At 43.9% G+C, this 18,973-nt stretch overlaps 1 protein-coding gene across 1 annotated transcript in view; it reads left to right on the top strand.

The window, feature by feature from the left end:
- Galntl6 (polypeptide N-acetylgalactosaminyltransferase like 6) overlaps positions 1 to 18,973 on the top strand; it is a 1,167,009-nt gene that overhangs the window by 1,126,576 nt on the left and 21,460 nt on the right. The window contains exon 10 of the mRNA XM_052162508.1: positions 10,786 to 10,902. Within this exon, the coding sequence (XP_052018468.1) occupies positions 10,786 to 10,902 (117 nt within the window). The remainder of the gene's footprint in view (positions 1 to 10,785; positions 10,903 to 18,973) is intronic.

Raw genomic sequence — 18,973 nt, 5'->3', positions numbered from 1 at the left:
GACTCTCCAGCCATTCCTCCACCCAGAATGACCTTATATGAAGTGCTATGGCTACCAGAGACAACGATGAAGAAATGGACCAAGCACTGGACAGAGCAGCTGGTATCGGAGAGCGACTGCAATGAGAGCTGTTCTCTTCTGCCTCACCTCACTCACTAATTCCTGGAAATTCCTTTGAAAAGCAACACACACAGGCACGCATGCAACTGTACACACACACACACACACACACACACACACGGAATCTCTGTCTTCCAGTGTTTCTTGAATACAGCACTGTTAAAAAGCTCAAAATTGCATCCACTAAAAGCAGTGAAATGTCTACAAGGGTCCATCTTAAGACAGACAAAGCAACTTGAAGAAACTGGACCTGAGAAGCAATATTACTAACAATAGGCATGGTGGATAATTTCTACATACATGATCTCTTGTCCAGATTACAGATTTCTTATATTATATGGGTAGATAGATAAATTGATAGAGAGAGAGAGAGAGAGAGAGAGAGAGAGAGAGAGAGAGAGAGAGAGAGATGATATAGGTATAGGTGTAGGTATAGGTATGGATATAAATTACAAAGATGTTACATCTCAAACTCAACATACCTGTCTCATTACGCATATGCAAATAATTGTTAAGCCCTGTAATTTCAGCATGAAAAAGTATTCCTTGGAGATATCTCTTTCTTTGACTCGTATTTCCTTTGAATATACATCTAGCATTACTGTCAACACAGCTCAGATAGTCCTTATCAACTAAAATCACTCACACAACTCCCAATTTCTTTCCTATAATCATCATAATTTCACACCTACAAAAAAAATTCACTCTGAAACCATCTAACATTCTTTTAATAGCATATTCATTCCCAATGTTGCTGCTGCTACTATGAAAATTTAACATTTATTGAGCACTTAATACTTAATATGGACTGGATATAATCTAATACCATATATATATATATATATATATATACATAAATATATACAAATATACATTCAATTTAATACAACAAATGGATGAAGGATTATTATCTTTGTTTGCAGAAAATTGAGGCTAAAAATGTAAAGAAATTTGTGTAAGCTCACAGAGCAGGAAAGTTGTCAAACCACATTCTCAACCTGAGATTGTTTTTGACATTTTTGTTGGTGGTGGTTTGGTTTGGTTTGGTTTGGTTTAGTTTGGTTTGGTTTGGCTTGGTTTGGCTTTTAGAGACAAAGTCTCTCTGTGTAGTCCTAGCTGTCCTGGAACTTACACTGTACACCAAGCTGGCCTCAAACTCAGAGATCCACCTGTGTCTGCTTCCTGAGTACTGGGATTAAAGGCGTATGCCACCACTGCCAGGTAATTCATACTTCATTTTTCAAAATCAACATGTTATTTGCAAATATTTTATTCTGTTTAGAGAGTTTCCTTATTAGTGACAGTGTGCTTGATTTAAAAAAAAAAAAAAGCTCCAATTTTAATAGTCTAGTATATCTAGTCTTCCTAGATTCTAATTTTTAAATTGTACTATAGGCATGAGAAAAGACAAGCAAAACAACAGAATAGATTAGACTGTCAAGAAGAGAACTCTCATGCAAACACTCAATTAGCTTTGTTCCAACAGCTGGTATCCATCATCAAAACTTCATCTTTTGAAGTCCTCATCACTCATATATCAGGATGTGCCTTATGGTAATTTGAATAGTTTTGGAACCCATAGATTCATGTGTTTCAATGCTTGGACACAGGAAGTGGCACTATTAGGAGATATGGCCTTATTGGAGGAGGTGTGCCCTTGTTGTAGGTGGGCTTTAAAGGCTCCTATACTTAGGCTCCACACAGTATGGATAACAGGCTCCTCTTAGCTGCCTGCAGAAGACAGTCTCCTACTTGCTGCCTATGGATCAAGATGGAGAACTCCTCTCTTTTTATTGGATATTTTATTTATTTACATTTCAAATGTTATCCCTTTTCCCAGTTTCCCCTCTGGAAAAAGCCCTATCCCATCTTCCCCTCCCTATCCCACCCACCCACTCTCACCTCACCACCCTGACATTCCCCTACACCGGGGCATAGAGCCTTCACCAGACCAAGGGCCTCTTCTCCCATTGATGTCCAACAAGGCCATCCTCTGCTACATATGCAGCTAGCGCGATGAGTCCCTCCATGTGTACTCTTTAGTTGGTGGTTTAGTCCCTGGGAGCTCTAGGGTGTCTAGTTGGTTGATATTGTTGTTCTTCCTATGAGGTAGCAAACCTCTTCAGCTCCTTCAGTCCTTTCTCCAACTCCTCCATTGGGGACCCAGTGCTCAGTCCAATGGATGGCTGAGAGCATCTGCCTGTATTTGCCAGGCTCTGGCAGAACCTCTCAAGGGACAGCTACCTCAGTCTCCTGTCAGCAAGCACCTCCTTGGCCTCTATGATAGATAGTGTCTGGGTTTGGTCTGTATGCGGGATAGATCCCCAAGTGGGGCAGCCTCCTCCAACACCGTGTTTTCCTGTATGCTGCCATGTTTCCTGTCATGATCATAACAGCCTAAACCTCTAGAACTGTAAGCCAGTCCCAATAAAATGTTTGCCCTTATAAGAGTTGCCTTGGTTACATCGTCTCTTCCCAGCAATGAAACCCTCACTAAGACAGACCTTACTTGGAACGAGTATTGTTTCAGGTATTATTAATTAAGGCAACATCACACTTGCTGCCCTTACAGAGGACCCATATGGTGGCTTACAGCCATCTCAATCTCCAGTTCCAGGGGATCTGATACCCTCTTGTGGCTTCCACAGGGAATAGCACACCCATAATGCACATCTATATATGCAAGCAAACACATACACATAAAATAAAATATAGAGGGAAATTTTATAGCACTAGATTGGAAGCAATTTCTTACATGTGACACACATACAGATACAGGGAACAAAAGGAAAATTAGATATACTAGACATTGCCAAAATTGGAGCCTATGTCTATCAAGTACACTATCACTAGTGCAAAAACAGAAACTCTCTAATCAGAATAAAATATTTTCAAATTGTATCCAGTATGAGATTGATATCCAAAATGTAGAAAAATACTAAACACTCAACAATAAAAATATAAGCAGCTGTATTGAAAATTGAGCAAAAGACTAAAACAGATTTTTCAATGAAAGAGAATCACAAGTAGCCATAAAACAGTGTTCAAAATCACTAACTATAAATTAAATACAAATCAAAACCACAATAAGATACTTCATACCTACAAAGGCCGTTAACTGAAGAGTTGCTCTTGGCAAGATGTGTGTGGAACTGTTGTACATTATTTGTAAGAATATAATGTGCCTCTATGGAAAACCGGTTGGCAGTCCTTCAAAAAGTGAAGCTCAGAATTATCATTTGCCATAAGGGTAGCAATTCTAGTCCTAAGTGTACACCCAGAATAATCCAAAACAGGGATTTGAATGCCCAGGTTTACTGAAGTATTATTCACGACAGCCAAGAGGCAGAAAAAAACAGAGTATCCATCAATATATGAGTGAACAATGATAGTATGTGTGCACAGGTGTATAAATATCATTCAGCTTTAAGAAGGAATGAAGCTTTGATATGCACTACAGCCATGATACCTTGAATATACTCTGCTAAGTGAAATAAGCCAGACACAAAAGAACACATATTGTGTGATCCCTGCCACAAAATACTTAGGACTCAAAAATTCCTACCATCCGTGGACTAGACATTAACAAGGGCTGAGAGTTTAAGCAATTAGCCATTGCTTAGTGGCTAATGGTTGCTGGTTTTGAATAATTAGAGCACCTTGGGAATAGATAATTACACAGCACTTGAATACATTAATATTGCTGAATTGAACATTTTAAACTATTAAAATGGTACGCTCTGTGCTATGTATGTCTGACTACATTTTCCAAATCTGTAAGCAGATACCAAATGCCTGCGAAACTGAAAGAAGAGAAAGAAAAAGTCCATGTTTGGCCTAATATTGGCAGGAGTTGATAAAGGGAAAAGCGATGAGAGAGATGGGCATGTGTGATGTGGTGTGGACTAAGATCTTGAGTGACTAGAAGTAATATTTCCAAAATTAACTAAGTCACACACTGAAGTTGTATAGACTGAACTGATAGAGTGAAATCTGCTCCGTCGTAATTTTCCTTGTGTTTGAAGTGTTCAAAGCATAACACAGGTGTGACTCGGACTGTGATATCACCCCCATTTCATAAATGATTCAGCTTAAAAAATAAATGGCAGACAACATTCCTTGGCCACTTAAAATATACAAGGCACTTGCCTACATGTGCATCAGTTCAATCTTTACAGCCTCGTTTTCATACAGTTGACAAATGTCACACTGACTGAGCCCTGCCCACTACATTACCTGCCACTCCCTGAAAAAGTGCATTCCAGTGTCCACCAAAGAGGCACCAGAAACTAAACAGGATGCTCCACCTCATCCCAAGTCAAAGGCAAGGCAAAGGCTTTGAAGGTAGACAGGGAAGGTGGCCATAGCCATCAAAATAAAAAAAAAAATGTACATGCCACCCACTGCTGGCACTGTTTGCGGATCCAGGAGCAGAGTCCTCAGACGTGCTCCCTACGGGAAGTATCTTGAGCACCTGCCCTCATCCCCGGGCCCTGATCCCCGAGCCAGATGTGACATGAACAGAAGATGGGGCATTTGTGGTTACTGTGGAAATCAACAGCACCAAATCAAAGCAGCTATGAAGGAAATCCATAACCCTGACCCGGTCAAGATCAAGCCTGAGAGAAAACAGCAGCTCCATGTTCAGCTGGCTCCTGGTTATGATGCTGTGGAACCGGCCACAAAACAGGGATCACTGCAAAGGCCTTCCGCTGAGTAATCCTAAACGAACATTTTCTTTTCATCATAAAAAAAAATGCAAAGGCTGGGGCTGAAACTCAGTGATAGTATTTGTGAGATCCTGGATTCAAGGTGCAACACACAGACACACACACAAACACAGACACACACACACACATACACAAAGTTCAATTTTTATTTCCATTCTGGTCCCTAAGGATACATTCTCCTTCTGTTAACTTGCTCTCTAGACTGTAATCACCATTGGTTCTAGTAAACGCTCCAATCTGTCTTCCTCAGAGTTGGTCATTTCCTCTTCTGTCCTCAGTTAACACTGTTCCACTTTGCTTTTCTATGATAAAAATATTCTGACTAGAAGCAACTTGGAGAGGAAAGGGTTCATTTCAGCTTACATGTCCAGGTGACAATCCATTGCTGATGGAAGCCAGGACAGGAACTCGAAGCAGAGACCATGGAGGAGTGCTGTTTTCTGTCCCTCCCCATATCATGTTTACCTAGCTTTCTTATACAGCCCAAGCCTACTTGTCTGGAAATGGTGCCTCCCACAGTGGGATGGGCTCTTCCCCATCAATTGTCAATCAAATCAGACTCTCAAAGATATAGTCAACTGAGAAGAGGAAACCTTCTACTATATTGATATAATAGAAGGATTATATCAATATGATTGGCCTGCGGCTATATCTTTGAGGAAGGAGTTGATGTAAAGGCCATGGAGGGGTGCTGCTTACTGGCTTGCTCCTTGTGGCTTTCTTGTCCTGCTTTCTTACAGAACCCAGGATTTACCAGCCATGGCCGGATGACTCCACCCGTAATGGGCTGGGCCCTCCCCCTCAATCACTAAGTAAGAAAATGCCTCCCCAGTCAGCCAGAACACTTGCCAAGTCGCCCATACTCTGTAACAAGGAGCATCCTGATACCTTTTGTCATATTTAAAATTTGCAGCTAGAAGTTCTAGGAGATCCCAGGATCTTCTCTTCACGTGCTCTCTAACATCCTGACTACACTACCCGCTGCACATTGGAGGAGATTAATTTTCTTTTCTGTCTTCCCTGTGACCAGTATCTAGCAGAGTGCCTGGATACAGCGGCCACTTACAGTTGAGTAAGTGATGAAGCTACTTTTTCATTTAGAATGCCCCAAAACTATTAAGAGTAATTAAAAAAGCATGATTTTTATTTGAGCCTAGCTTTTCTGTCTACCTAGCATACAATTGATTGACTTATTCTCTAAGCATAAATAAATAATAAATAAATAAAATGCAAAAATGGGGGACCTGTTAATCACGTTAATACTTGATATTTCTTCTGTGTTCCCCTTCTCTGCTCACTCACTCCTTTTCTCTTCCTCCTCTTCTTCTACCTCTCCCTCCTCTTCCTTGTCCTCCTCTCCCTCCTTCTCTCCTTCTTTCTCTCCCTCCTCCTCCTCCTCCTTCTCCTCCCACAAGGACCCACTATGCAGCACTGGCTGGCCCCCAATTCACAGAGATACGTTTGCTTTTGACTCTTGAATTAAAGACATGAACAACCCTGCACAGATCTCTCTTATATCTCATTTTGGTTTTAGTTTGTTTTAGTTTTTTAGACAAGATTTCAGATATTCCACAATGTTCCTCCAACACAATCATAGTGTAGCTGAGGATAACCCTGCCCTTCTTCTGATCTTCCTGCCTCTATCCCTAAATGCTGGAATTACAGCAGGTGCGCCTGCCTCCTCTGGAGTGCTGGGACTACAGGATGTGCATCCCTGACATGGAGGATGGAACCTGGGCATTGTGCAGGACACTCGCTGCACCGCTGAGATCCCTTAAAGCTTCCTGGATGGGGTGATAAGTGTTGGTTGAACCTGAGCCTGATTTTTTTTATGTCCCTAACAAAAGCCTTTACTCTCTGCCTTTTTCTAACCCTTTGCTGAAAGGACCACACTTCTGGAACCTTGCCATCCATCATGAGTCCCTTCCCCTGCTTCTTCTCCTCTTCCTACCCATGCCTAGTCAGCGCCACTTCGCTTTCTAAACCTCCTTAGCCTTTGTCCAGGTCCCTCATGCAGTTTAACAGTGCCACGCCCTGAGGCTGGACATCGGAGGCTTGAAGTCTGAAGGTGATGTCTTCTAGCACAGCTTTATGCAATAATGCAATAGTACTCATCCTAGATTTGAGGGGTGTGTGTGTATGTGTGTGTGTGTGTGAGAGAGAGAGAGAGAATGTGTGAGAGAGTGTGTGTATGAGATTGTGTGTGAATGTGCATGTGTGAGTGTGTGTATGAGTGTGTGTGTATGAGAGTGTGTGTGTGAGAGTGTGTGAATATGTATGTGTGAGTGTATGTATGAGTGTGTATGTATGAGAGTGTGTGTGTGAGAGTGTGTGAATATGTATGTGTGAGTGTGTGTATGAGTGTGTGTGTATGAGAGTGTATGTGTGTGTGAATATGTATGAGTGTGTGTATGAGTGTATGTGTATGAGAGACTGTGTGTAAGAGTGTGTGAATGTGTATGTGTGTGTGTGAATGTGTGTGAGAGAATGTGTGTGTGAGAGTGTGTGTGTGAGAGTGTGTGTGTGAGTGTGAGTGTATGTGTGCACTGCCTTACTTTCAACCACAGTTCAGAGCCCAGACCAAATGAAATCATTTGTAAATACTATTACACACCTGTAGTCTTTTTCTTAATTGAGTATCTTCTTCATTTACATTGCCAATGGTAAAACCTTTCCCAATTTCCTCTTTAAACATCGATTCTGTTTTAATTCTATTTGCCTTTTTATTTCCATGAAGCTGTGTTGGTGAGTAGCAGAGGTGAATCTACACACATGCTTGTAGAGATGCAGATACAAAGACAAAGGGGTAAGAACAGGGACGGTGTTAGTTTTGTCCCAGCTGTGTACCTTGTCCTGTACTGAACTCCCAGCATTTCCTCTCTGGCACAACTTGGTGCTGGAATTTACACAGATGTAGACAATTATGCCTTTGAAAGTTGAAATTTGGCTTGCAAAGCAGTTTATTCTGTTGTCTACACAGCTGCCATCTGAGTGAGAATTGAGAAAATTCAAGAGTTTAGAAAATGGTGTCCTCTCTCCCTGCCAGAGACCTTTTGGGCTCATAACATTTGGAAATAGAGTGAGGCTCTCTGGATGGGTTGGTCATAACCACTGGCTAAGTTGGCAGAGCCGCCCCTCATGTCCCTAGCTTGGATGCTCTCTCCTTTCCTAAGAACGGAGACCCATGGATGGGCAAGCCTGAATGCCAACCCTGTAGGATAGCCTCCCCTTCTGTGTCCAAGTGGCCACAACTATAAAAACAGCTGCTTCCCCCTCATAAATGCGGTTTGGAGCTCCGGGATGGTCTAAGACCCGGGAGCAGCGTCAGAAATTTGATGTCAGCATATGCACTGAAGACTTTTTTCTAACAAGGCCGTGCGGCTGTCGGTAGGCAGTGGGGCCTAGAGGTGTAAAGACAGACCCTCCCAGAGTGCTATTAGGCTGTTATTCAGGTGATAGACAGCTTCAAAAAAGTGATATGCTGGACCAGAGGAGGAGATAAAGTTGGAGCTTTGCAGAGTGAGCAGGGCTCAGGATGGTAGTAGCTCACTGGATGTAGTAAAGATGGCTGAAGCTAGAGGATGAAAAGTTCCAGGGCAGACTGGTGTATAAAGCAAGACAACGCCCCCTCCCGCTGATGCATGCACGCGCGCATGCGCAACAGTGATAGTGACACTACTCTTTGTGTTTCTATTTTACAAAAGAAGCACGTGTGTGCTTTTTCACACACGTAATGAAAAGTGTTTTTACAAAAGGCTTTTCTCTCTTGCCCCTCACCCCCACAAAAATCCCAAAAGACTGTTTACCCTTAGTCCTTGTTTAAGAAAACTGAAACTACGATTTTTTTTTAAGTGATGATGTATCAGTTCTCCTTTGATGAGGAGACAAGCTCGCTCGGAAAGGATGCAATTGGTTGGCAAGGGGGCGGAGCCCAAGCAATTTCCCTAATTCAAGGGTCCGAATGTGGAGCTGCGGGGTTTCAGGGGAATGAAGACAGGCGTTCTTGTACATACCCACCTGAAGGTGGTAGTTTGGTGGGTTGTTTTCAGAGGTGGGGGATCTATAGGTGTCCCTAGGTTGGTTGGACAAACCATTTGACTTTATTTCATGTACCCCTCACATAAGGGAAAGACACCCTCGCAGAGACGCTAGAACCATTGCCACCGTCTCTGAATAAGGAAGTAAGTGGTAGCCTTGTTGTCTCCTGCCGACCATTCCATCCACATCTACTCCCGGCATACTGGAAACCTGAGCTAGCGCCCACTACATTACCTCCCTCCACAGTGTCCAGGAACCTCACAACCTTGGCTCAATTTTGTTGCTCGAGTTTGTTGCCCAATTCCAACCTGAACAGACCCAGCTGGGTATTCTTCTTACTTATTCACACCTGCCAGGCAAAAGACTCAGATCAAAAGCTATCAGCTGGGTGCATTCTATTCTTTTTTAAACATACCAAGAGATAATCCAGGACTACTACAGGCATATATATGATGGGCTGAGATTGCAGGGCTTGTGTGAGGCACAGACGTTAGCCCTACAACATGCTGTGCGGATGATGCTACCTGGGAATAGTGAACCCTTTAGGCAAAAAGAAATGACAAAGTCCCTGTCCCTGTCCTTGTCCAGACTCCAGCTCTCCTGCTGCTTCTGCTCTTGATGTGGGGTTTTGTTGTTGTTGTTTTCATTATTTACCCTTTACCTCCCCCTGTTTGGTACTAATATAATAATTAGAAAGAATTGTACTGTGCAACATGCACATAATCTTCAGCCAGTATAGCTAATCCTCTAGGATGACTTTTAACTATCCAGCCAGGAGAAATGCTAACCTGTGGCAACAGCCAATGGCAGCCAAACTGGAACCTAAGGTGCGCTGCAACCTGCCCAGAGTTGTACGATACTGAACGACACTTTCCTTGAGCACAAACTTCTCCTGTAACAGCTGCCTGGGCTTCTCTCCATGCTGCGATAGTGATGGGAGCTTGAAGTAGAATAACTAATTCCATGTTAAACACCACCTGAACTTTCAAGAAAAGACTCTCAATTCAGAGGGCGGGGCCCCACGCCACTCCCTCTGGTGCATTACCAATAACTAATTTTGCTGCAACCACCTGTAATTTTGTCCTTTGACTCTATTGTGGTTTTTCTTGTTTTATTTTTAATTTTGATTGGTTATTTTATTTCTTTACATTTCAAATGTTATCCCTCCTCCCGATTTCCACTCCGCACACCCCGTATGCCATACCCCCTGCTCCCTGCTTCTATAAGGGTGCTCCCCCACCCACATATCCACTCCCACCTCACCGCTCTGGCATTTCCCTAAACTGGGGTAACAAGCCTCCAGAGGACCAAAGGGCCTCCCCTCCCACTGATACCAGATAAAGCCATCCTCTGCTACATATGCAGCTGGAGCCATGGGTCCCTCCATGTGTACTCTTTGGTTGGTGGTTTAGCCCCTGGGAGCTCTGGGCGGTGTCTGCTTTGTTAGTATTGTTGTTCTTCCTGTGGGGTTGCAAACCACTTCAGTTCCTTCAATCTTCCCCCTAACTCCTCCATTGTGGTCTCTGGGCTCAGTCCGATGGTTGGCTGCAAAGATCTGCCTCTGTATTTGTCAGGCTCTGGCAGAGCCTTTCAAGAGACAGGTGTATCAGGCTCCTGTCGGCAAGTGCTTCTTGACGTCGGCAACAGTGTCTGGGTTTGGTGGCTGCATATGGTATAGATCCCGAGGTGGGGCAGTCTCTGTGTTTTTATTTTATTTTATTTTTACATATAGACTGTGTTATATTTCATGTCCCCATTTTTCTCAACAAACTACATATAAATTCAAGGTGTCTTTGTAGTCATGTCATCAAACTTGCAGACCAGGGAGGAGCCTTATAGATCCCAGGATTGTCAGGAATGGTGACACAGCCCCATGCTTGATGTGTTCTTGATACAGATCCGAAATGTGGCAGCCAACTTATGTGTGGATAGCAAGCATGGAGCGACAGGGACCGAGCTGAGGCTGGACATCTGTGTCAAGGACGGTTCCGAAAGGACATGGTCTCACGAACAGGTGAGTCAGGAATCATGGGAGTGGAGGCTGGGTGGGGGGCGGGGGGCTGAGGCTATCATGGAGGGACAATGGGAGGAAGCTTCTGGGTGGTACATTTGGGACTTGGATGAAGTCACGGTTTGTCACCAACCAGATCTATAGTTAGCGAGCCCTTGCAGGCCTCTGCTTCTGTTTCCCCGTCAGAAGAATCACGATAATCAACTTATTTCAACTTGCAGACAGAGGATTACTGTGACAGCTCAGACAATAAAGTGCTCGCCGTGCACACATCAGAACTTGAGTGTGCTCTTCCAGAACCCATATTTTCAAGGCTGAGTGTGTTGGCATGTGTGTGTAATCCCAGGTCTGGTGAAACAGAGGCAGGCAGATCAAAAGCAATCGCTAGCCAACCACCCTGGCCTACATGATGAGTTCCAGGCCAGTACGGCCCTGTAAGGGAGAGGTGGACAGCAGCTGAGGAGTGATGCTTGAGGTTGTCCTCTGACCCCAACACGTGTGTGAGTGCATATGACATGAAAGCAAACTAGCAGCTCTTGCAAGGACAGTGGTGACCAGTAATAAGGAGCTACAGCCAGGAGAGAGTGGGGTGGGGTGTAGATAGCTAAGGACAGAGAATGTTCAGAAATGCCACAGTGAAGCCCATTATTTTGTGTGCTAACCTTTATTTGTTCGTGTGTATATGTGTTTATGTGTGTGTCCACACTCCTACGCACTTGCATAGAGACCAGAAGAAGGCCCTGCATTTCCCCCCAACAGAACACTCAGCAGCTATTCTTTTGAGAGTCTCTCCCTGATTCTGAGGCTTGCGTTTTCTTCCTAGCCTGGAAGCCAGCAGTGCCTAGAACTCTCCTGTCTCTGTGCCACTTCCTCGGAGCTGGGGGGTCACAGTCACAGGCCTGCACATGACTCTGGAGATCCTAGCGGGTCCACATGATTGTTCCAGAAGACCTCTTGACCACTGAGTCCCCTCTCCAGCCCCTTGTATACTAATTCTAAAGACTATTTTTTTTTAATAAAAGAGGAGGTAGAATTGATCAGCGTGATGTAATCTTACCACCTTCCCCACAATGGAAATTTTCAAGACAATGAACCTGGAAAGGCTAGGAAACTCATCCGGGGAAAGAAAAAGAGTGGGTTTTTTTTTGAGACTTCATGTAACCTCCTGACTGTATAATGAAAGTAATATGCAGCCGGGCAGTGGTGGCGCATGCCTGTAATCCCAGCACTCTGGGAGGCAGAGGCAGGTGGATTTCTGAGTTCGAGGCCAGCCTGGTCTACAGAGTGAGTTCCAGGACAGCCAGGGCTATACAGAGAAACCCTGTCTCGAAAAAACCAAATCCAAAAAAAAAGTAATATGCAGACCTCTTGTTGCAATAGTAGTTCTTAATGTGAAGGAGACCTGAGGCCGCAGCACCCCAACGTAGACTTCACAAGATGTTTTTGGATGATGCATTGCGTTGATTGAAAGACATTTCAGTGCAGCTCCACTGAAGTAAAGTACGGATTGAAATCTAACCTAGAGCTTGAAAGTCTTTGTGAAAGGATCTCTCCTTAAATCGTATTACCCATGATAGAGAAATGATAGTGTTTAGGGCTGCATGACCCTTTGGTTTTTCAGTTTTGAAGAATGAAATATTTCAATTAGAGGGCTATAGGATGTATCGCACATATTTAACAAGAATAAATAGCTGTTGTCATAGTTACAAAGAAAAACAGCTGGTACATACAGCCAAGGCTTTCCCCCCCTTGCTTCTCTTTGCAGAAGGAGAAACCCAGAGTCTGGGCACTATGCCCTGACAGTGTTTTGAATTTCTCAGAACAGACCATAATAGCATAGCTGTCTTGAAAAACAATGAAAGAGTGTGCAAGTAAGTGTGTAAGTACGTCCCTGTTGGCACAGCCGCATGGCTCTAGCTGTCTCCCTCACATGTCTCTCTTGCGCTCTGACCAGGAATAGGCTCAGTTGGAGCATTCCTGTGCTTTGGAAAGACTACTTTAAATATGAATTCCACACAAAAGAATATTGACCAAAATGAACTATTGAGCAATGACCCTACCCAACCTAAGGTCCTGAAGGAGTTGTTCAAGTACCCTTCTCTTCTCCCCACTCTCTGTTCCTGCCCCTCCTCCCTCCTGAATTATCAATCAGAACACTAGGATGCAAGTGAGGTAACTCATTCACAAAAGAACACACATGGAATGCAGCCACTGATAAGTGGATATTAGCCCAGAAGCTCTGAATACACAAGACACAACTCACATATCAAATCATTCCCAAGAAGAAGGAAGGAGAGGGCCCTGGTCCTGGAAAGGCTTTGTAGGGGATCCAGCATTGTAAGGGAATACCAGGACAGAGAAGTGGAATCGGGTGATTGGGGAATGAGCAGAGGTAAGAGGGCTTATGGGACTTATGGGGAGGGGGGAACCAGGAAAGAGGAAAGCATTTGGAATGTAAACAAAGAATATAGAAAATAATAAATAAGTAAATAAACAAACAAACACTAGGATGCCGGAAAAGCAGTAAGTTCCAAACCCAGTCAAGGATCAATCTCATCAGACAACATTGACCCCTCTAACACCACACACTTGCTAGTCATCTATCCAGTGTGGTTAAAAAATATGTAGGGTCATAGAATCAGGCCAGTATGGACTTCTCTTTAAACCATCAGCCTGGTGAAACTGTTCAATTCTTATAGGCTGGAGGTTCTTTATCATTAAATACAGGCAACATTTCCCCACCTCCTGTACAGGGTTCTCTGAGAAGAGATGATGTCTGAGATGTAACATTAACTCCCACAGGAAGTCAGTGTAGTCACTGTACTTCCCCTTCTATCTTCACACATGTTCACACGCATGCACACATATGCACACACATGTGCATACGCACGCACACACACGTGCACACATACTGCATATGCACACATGCACACACGTGCACACACGTACACACATACTGCACATGCACACATGCACACACAGGTGCACACACATTCACGCACACGTGCATGCACACACAGGCACACATGCACGTACACAGGCCACACTCTCAGGTTCAAGGTTGCCGTGACATGGTTGCGTTGGTCCATTCCCAGCAGACTCATTAACTTCTGGTTCTTTTTAACTTCAGGATAACCTGCAGCATGGACAATTTCCAGGAGGTTCTGTGACTCTCAGATGTGGTGAAATTACCAAATATCGGGGGGCGGGGGGGGCCGCTATGGCTTCCGCTTCCTCTGAATCTTCCTATAATCATTGCTGGGGTGTTGCCAGGCTTCAGAGGAGTAGTGTTGGCTGGCACTTCAGACAAACAGCCCGGACTCTAGCCTAAGTGCAAGCAAGAGCACTTAAGAGTCTATCAGTAAGACTAGCATTTGGAGCACTTAGGAAGAACATTATCTAAAATTAAAGAGAGATGTCATAAGAAAAAAAAAACATTGCTTCTTGGGCTAAGTTCCTATCTTCTTGTCAGCCCAAACAGGAAATAAATTTAGATAGCTTATGGGGATATGAGTCTTAATACCTAAAGCAGGTTTAATACTTCTAAGCAGGAACGTTCCAGAATGATATATGCCCTGGCCTGCTTTTTTATTATTTTACAGCTGAAAACGAATACAAACAAACCGAAGTATACTCCGTATTTTTATTGATTATTCATTTACCTTAGGCTAAACTGCAAAAATGTATGGCATGTAAATTAAGAAATGGTCACCAGAGGGCAGCACTAGACAAGAAGAAAACTCAACACAGGCAGGGGAGGGGGGAAAAATCACTGTAGTTAATACAGCTCTTTACAAAGATTTCCAGTCTCTGGGGAGCCTAAAAATGGAGCTATGAGGGGATTAGACGTCGCGGAGAGGAGAGACTTGAATCCTGTGTGAAACATGTGTCACCGTATCCTGACTTGGTACGAGCAAACTCATTGTATATTAATTAACGTAAGACTTATTCAACATTGTGCTTAAAGACTTGCAGGTTATAATTCACTCTTTTGCATTTAGATTTAAGTTCCTGGATGAGAAGTACATCGGGCCGTAGAAATGTGGATATTCATTTTAATTCCAAAGCTGTCAAAGGGCCGAAATGGATGAGTAAACACATTTGTTAAAAAGGCAACCGAGAGGGGTCCGCAGAAGCAAACCTTCATAAGGAAAACCTGCTGCTGCGAGCACTGGTCTGGACTAATCCGGCTTCTGTGCGGGGGAAGCCGGCATATGATTCATCCTTCCGGGGTCATCCGCTGAGCGGTTTGATACCGCTCTAGCATTGTGTGCCGGCTCTGGCTCCCAATTTCCTCTAGGGATCAAGAAAGAAAAACAAAAATAGATTCAAATAAGAATGTAAGATCTGGAAGGCACCTCCCCAGCCTGCATTATGAGCGCAGAGAGGGGTGGAGGGGCGGAGGAGAGGAGGCTGCTCTGCCTGGCCTAGTTCGCCTGTTCTCTCCACAGGCCCAGCAGCCTGCACTGAGCTCTTGCAGGGAGGAAGCTATGCAGACCTCTCTGTCCTGCTGAGGAAGCTGACAGATTTTTTTCCTCTTTCCAAGACCTGGAGGGGGGACATAGGCAAACAGAAATCTGAACGTGTCAATACACGCAGAGAAAGAACGAACAAACATGTTCCTTTCTCCAGGGATAAACAATCCCACTGCCAGGACCCAGCATTCTGATGGATACAGACTGTAGGAAGAAATATGTTATAACTCAGATTCCTGCAAACTACATAACAATGAAATAAAATATAACTTCCCACAGGAAGAAAAAGCTGTTTTTCAGTTGTCTCCTCAGGATGCCAGATTAAGATAACTGTATTTGCAGCTCCAATATAGTTTATTTGTATAGAATAATATAATACAATATATAATACAATACAGACCCGGACAGGGATACACCCACCACATGCATATAAAAGCAAAGAAACAGGTCATGACTCAAAATCTATATTTTAAAGTATCACTCAAAAAAAGAAAAAGGAGAAATTGACATCCATTTACTTTTAAACTAATAATTTGAAGATTTTTTTTTAAAAAAAAACTTTTGTTAATAAAACCTAGTTACTTCTGGTTAGTAAAAAATATGACCCACGACTGGGAGGTAGATTGTGAATGTCACACTAAGTTTCCAAATACCGAGATTCTTTCACAATTTGAGCTTGTTTCTACTGTGGTGAAAACGTGTCTAACAGGGGATTGGTGTGGCATGGCTGTTGGCTAAAATATGGCGACGGGAGCTTTTCAAAGACATAAGAAAGGAAAAAAAGTTGTTATTGGAAGGTTCAGAAAAAGAAAGCAATTGGTAAAATTTGAAGATTTATCACCCGGGGCCCAGGATTGCAGTCACCAGGCAATAATTACAAGAAGAGGGCAGAATACCTTATGAAAGTCCCCTTCCAGCCGGGCATGGTGGCGCATGTTAATCCCAGCACTTGGGAGGCAGAGGCAGGCAGATTTCTGAGTTCGAGGGCAGCCTGGTCTACAGAGTGAGTTCCAGGACAGCCAGAGCTACACAGAGAAACCCTGTCTCAAAAACAAAAAACAAAAAACAAACAAAAAAAAAACAAAAAAAGAAAGTTCCCTTCCAGCAATCAGTCTATGGATGTAAGGAAAATCATTACCCTACAATAACAGACCTAGAAACAGGAAACAAAAGTTGCCTCAGTTTACCCAGATATAATTATGACAGTAGATGAAGCCTAATACTGACAAGTTTCTGTCATTCAGGTATTCTCGGGACTTAACGGATCCATTTAATGAAAAATGGGAGAAAATGGAGTACACAAAGCCTGGGTCTTTGAGACAGAAGGCACATCGGTCCTGTGAAGGTCGTGCTAGGTGGGGATTTACAATCCCTTCCATCTTTAGACATGGAGAGGGAGGTGGACACTCAGATAGCAGTCCCTGGACACGGAGAGAGACAGTTTTGCTAAATGACCGCTGTCTCCAGCAGAATATTTGAGGGGCAGGAAGGGAAAGGAGATCTAGGGAGAGCTGAAGGAAAGGGGTGAATATGATGATAAAAAACATGATATGAAACTCTAGGTGCACCAAGGAGAAGAGAAGAAGGAGGAGGGAAAAGGAGAAAGGGAAAAAGAGAGGAAGGGCAGCTGCATACCAGGCAGAAGCAAGGCAGCGAACACTGCCCCTCCACAGGCTCAGCTTCAGCTCCTGCCCCAAGCTCCTGTCCTGACCTCCTGCCTCATCCTCCCTCGACGATGAATGGGAAACTCTAAGCCAAATGAGCCCTCTCCCCCCTCCCCCCCAGTTAGACTAGTAAAGGATAAAATTGTCAAAGTCTGTAAAAGTTGGCCTCTTTGATGATTAAGTTTCATTGTCAACATGACTGTCTTTTGGAATCACCCAGGAAACACATCTCCGACTGTGGCGGAGTGGCTTTTTCTCAGAGGCTGCTCTGGGGAGGGAAATGCTGAGACGTCTACGACTGTGGCCATGCTGACTGGATGTGAGATGGTTAGCTACACTGCATCTGCCTTCAGGAAGCAGCAAGGGATGAGCCTGGTGTTTGCTATTGTCTTCCTTTTTTCCTTCTTGTATAGTCTATGTCCTCGGCCTATAGATGGTATTACCCACAATGCTAGTGGATCTTCCTTCCCTCCACGGCTAAAGCTCCCTTTCTGGCCATAGGTGCAATCAGAGCAGCAACCTGACAGACACTGCAGATCATGCCTTCTCCACAATAATTGGATCTTTCCTCCAACGTGAGACAAAATAAATCTTTTCTTCAAAACAAAAAACAAACAAATAAACAACCAGGAGCAGGAAGGCTGGCAGGGGCTGGCGACATAGCTCACGACTGAGCTTTTCTTGAACAAACAAAGACCCGCACCCAAGGCCCAGAATTCATTTCATAACCCAGGTTTGGTGGTACACGCACTTATTTGTTTTTGTATGTGTGTAGGGATTTTTTTTTAAGATTTATTTTATTATATGAGTACACTTTAGCTGTCTTAGCTGTCTTCAGACATACCAGAAGAGGACATCAAATTCCATTACGGATGGTTGTGAGCCACCATCTGTACCATGTGGTTGCCGGGAATTGAGCTCAGGACCTCTGGAAGAACTGCTGAGCCATCTCTCCAGCCCCGGCACATGCACTTCTAACCCCAGCACTGAGGAAGTGAGCACCGGGAAAGGGTCTCTGGAGCTCACTGGCTGCCAGCATAGTCTACGTGGCAAGGCAAACCACTTTGTCTTTAAAACAGAGAGCACGGAACCTTGTTTCGAGGCCCAAAGAACAATACCCAAGGTGGTGCTGTACGGACCGCTTAAACACCAGGAGAGCGCATGCGTGCGTGCGTTCCGGAACTAGAACAAGGGAAAGGAAGCAGGTTATCGCAGCAGTTATTGCATTAGTCTGGACAAGAGATGCGGACGACAAGGTGAAGATGCGGAGGATGAAACTATTCCAGAAACGCTGAAGAAACCAAAGTGGCAAGATGTGGTACAGCAGCCTGTGCGAGGTACGGAGCTCGATCCCCGGGACTGCCAAAGATGCGAGACAGTGGCGGCGAGACTTGACAATTAATTAGATGAGGAAAGTAAAGGAGACAAAAGTTCAAAGACCCCATGGCTGACAAGATCGATGACATTACCACCAACTAAAACAAACGAAAGGAGAACAGGCTATCCGAGAAATGAAGATCCAGTGAGGGTTTGAATTCGGGTCATCTAGGAGACATGCAATTGGGAAATCCTGCCAGGGGCTAGACACGACATGGTAGCTGGGTTTTGAGCATATTGGTGAAAAATGGTCTTGGAGAACTTAAAGTCAACCAGGACAGAGAAAGAACCCTGGGCAACACCCATGTTGAATAGACAGACGAAGGGGCGCACACACGTTGGTTACAACAAAGGAGCACAGTCTTTCAAAAGTCACAGATATAGGACATTCCAATTAGAAGAGAGGTTGAGGTCAGGAAGAGCTGAAATTGATATTTCTCCTGTGTAAAGGATCTAAGAGAGCTTACAAACCCCTCAGTCCGCAAGCATGTAAAAAAAAAAAAAAAAAAAAAAAAAAACCCTCTGGAAAAAGAGATTACACAACTCATGATCGTGACC

This window comes from Apodemus sylvaticus, chromosome 18 (assembly GCF_947179515.1).
Source record: "Apodemus sylvaticus chromosome 18, mApoSyl1.1, whole genome shotgun sequence".
Classification (NCBI taxonomy): domain Eukaryota; kingdom Metazoa; phylum Chordata; class Mammalia; order Rodentia; family Muridae; genus Apodemus; species Apodemus sylvaticus.
Note: the sequence above shows the minus strand (reverse complement) of the source record. Positions and strands in the feature narration are given on the sequence as shown.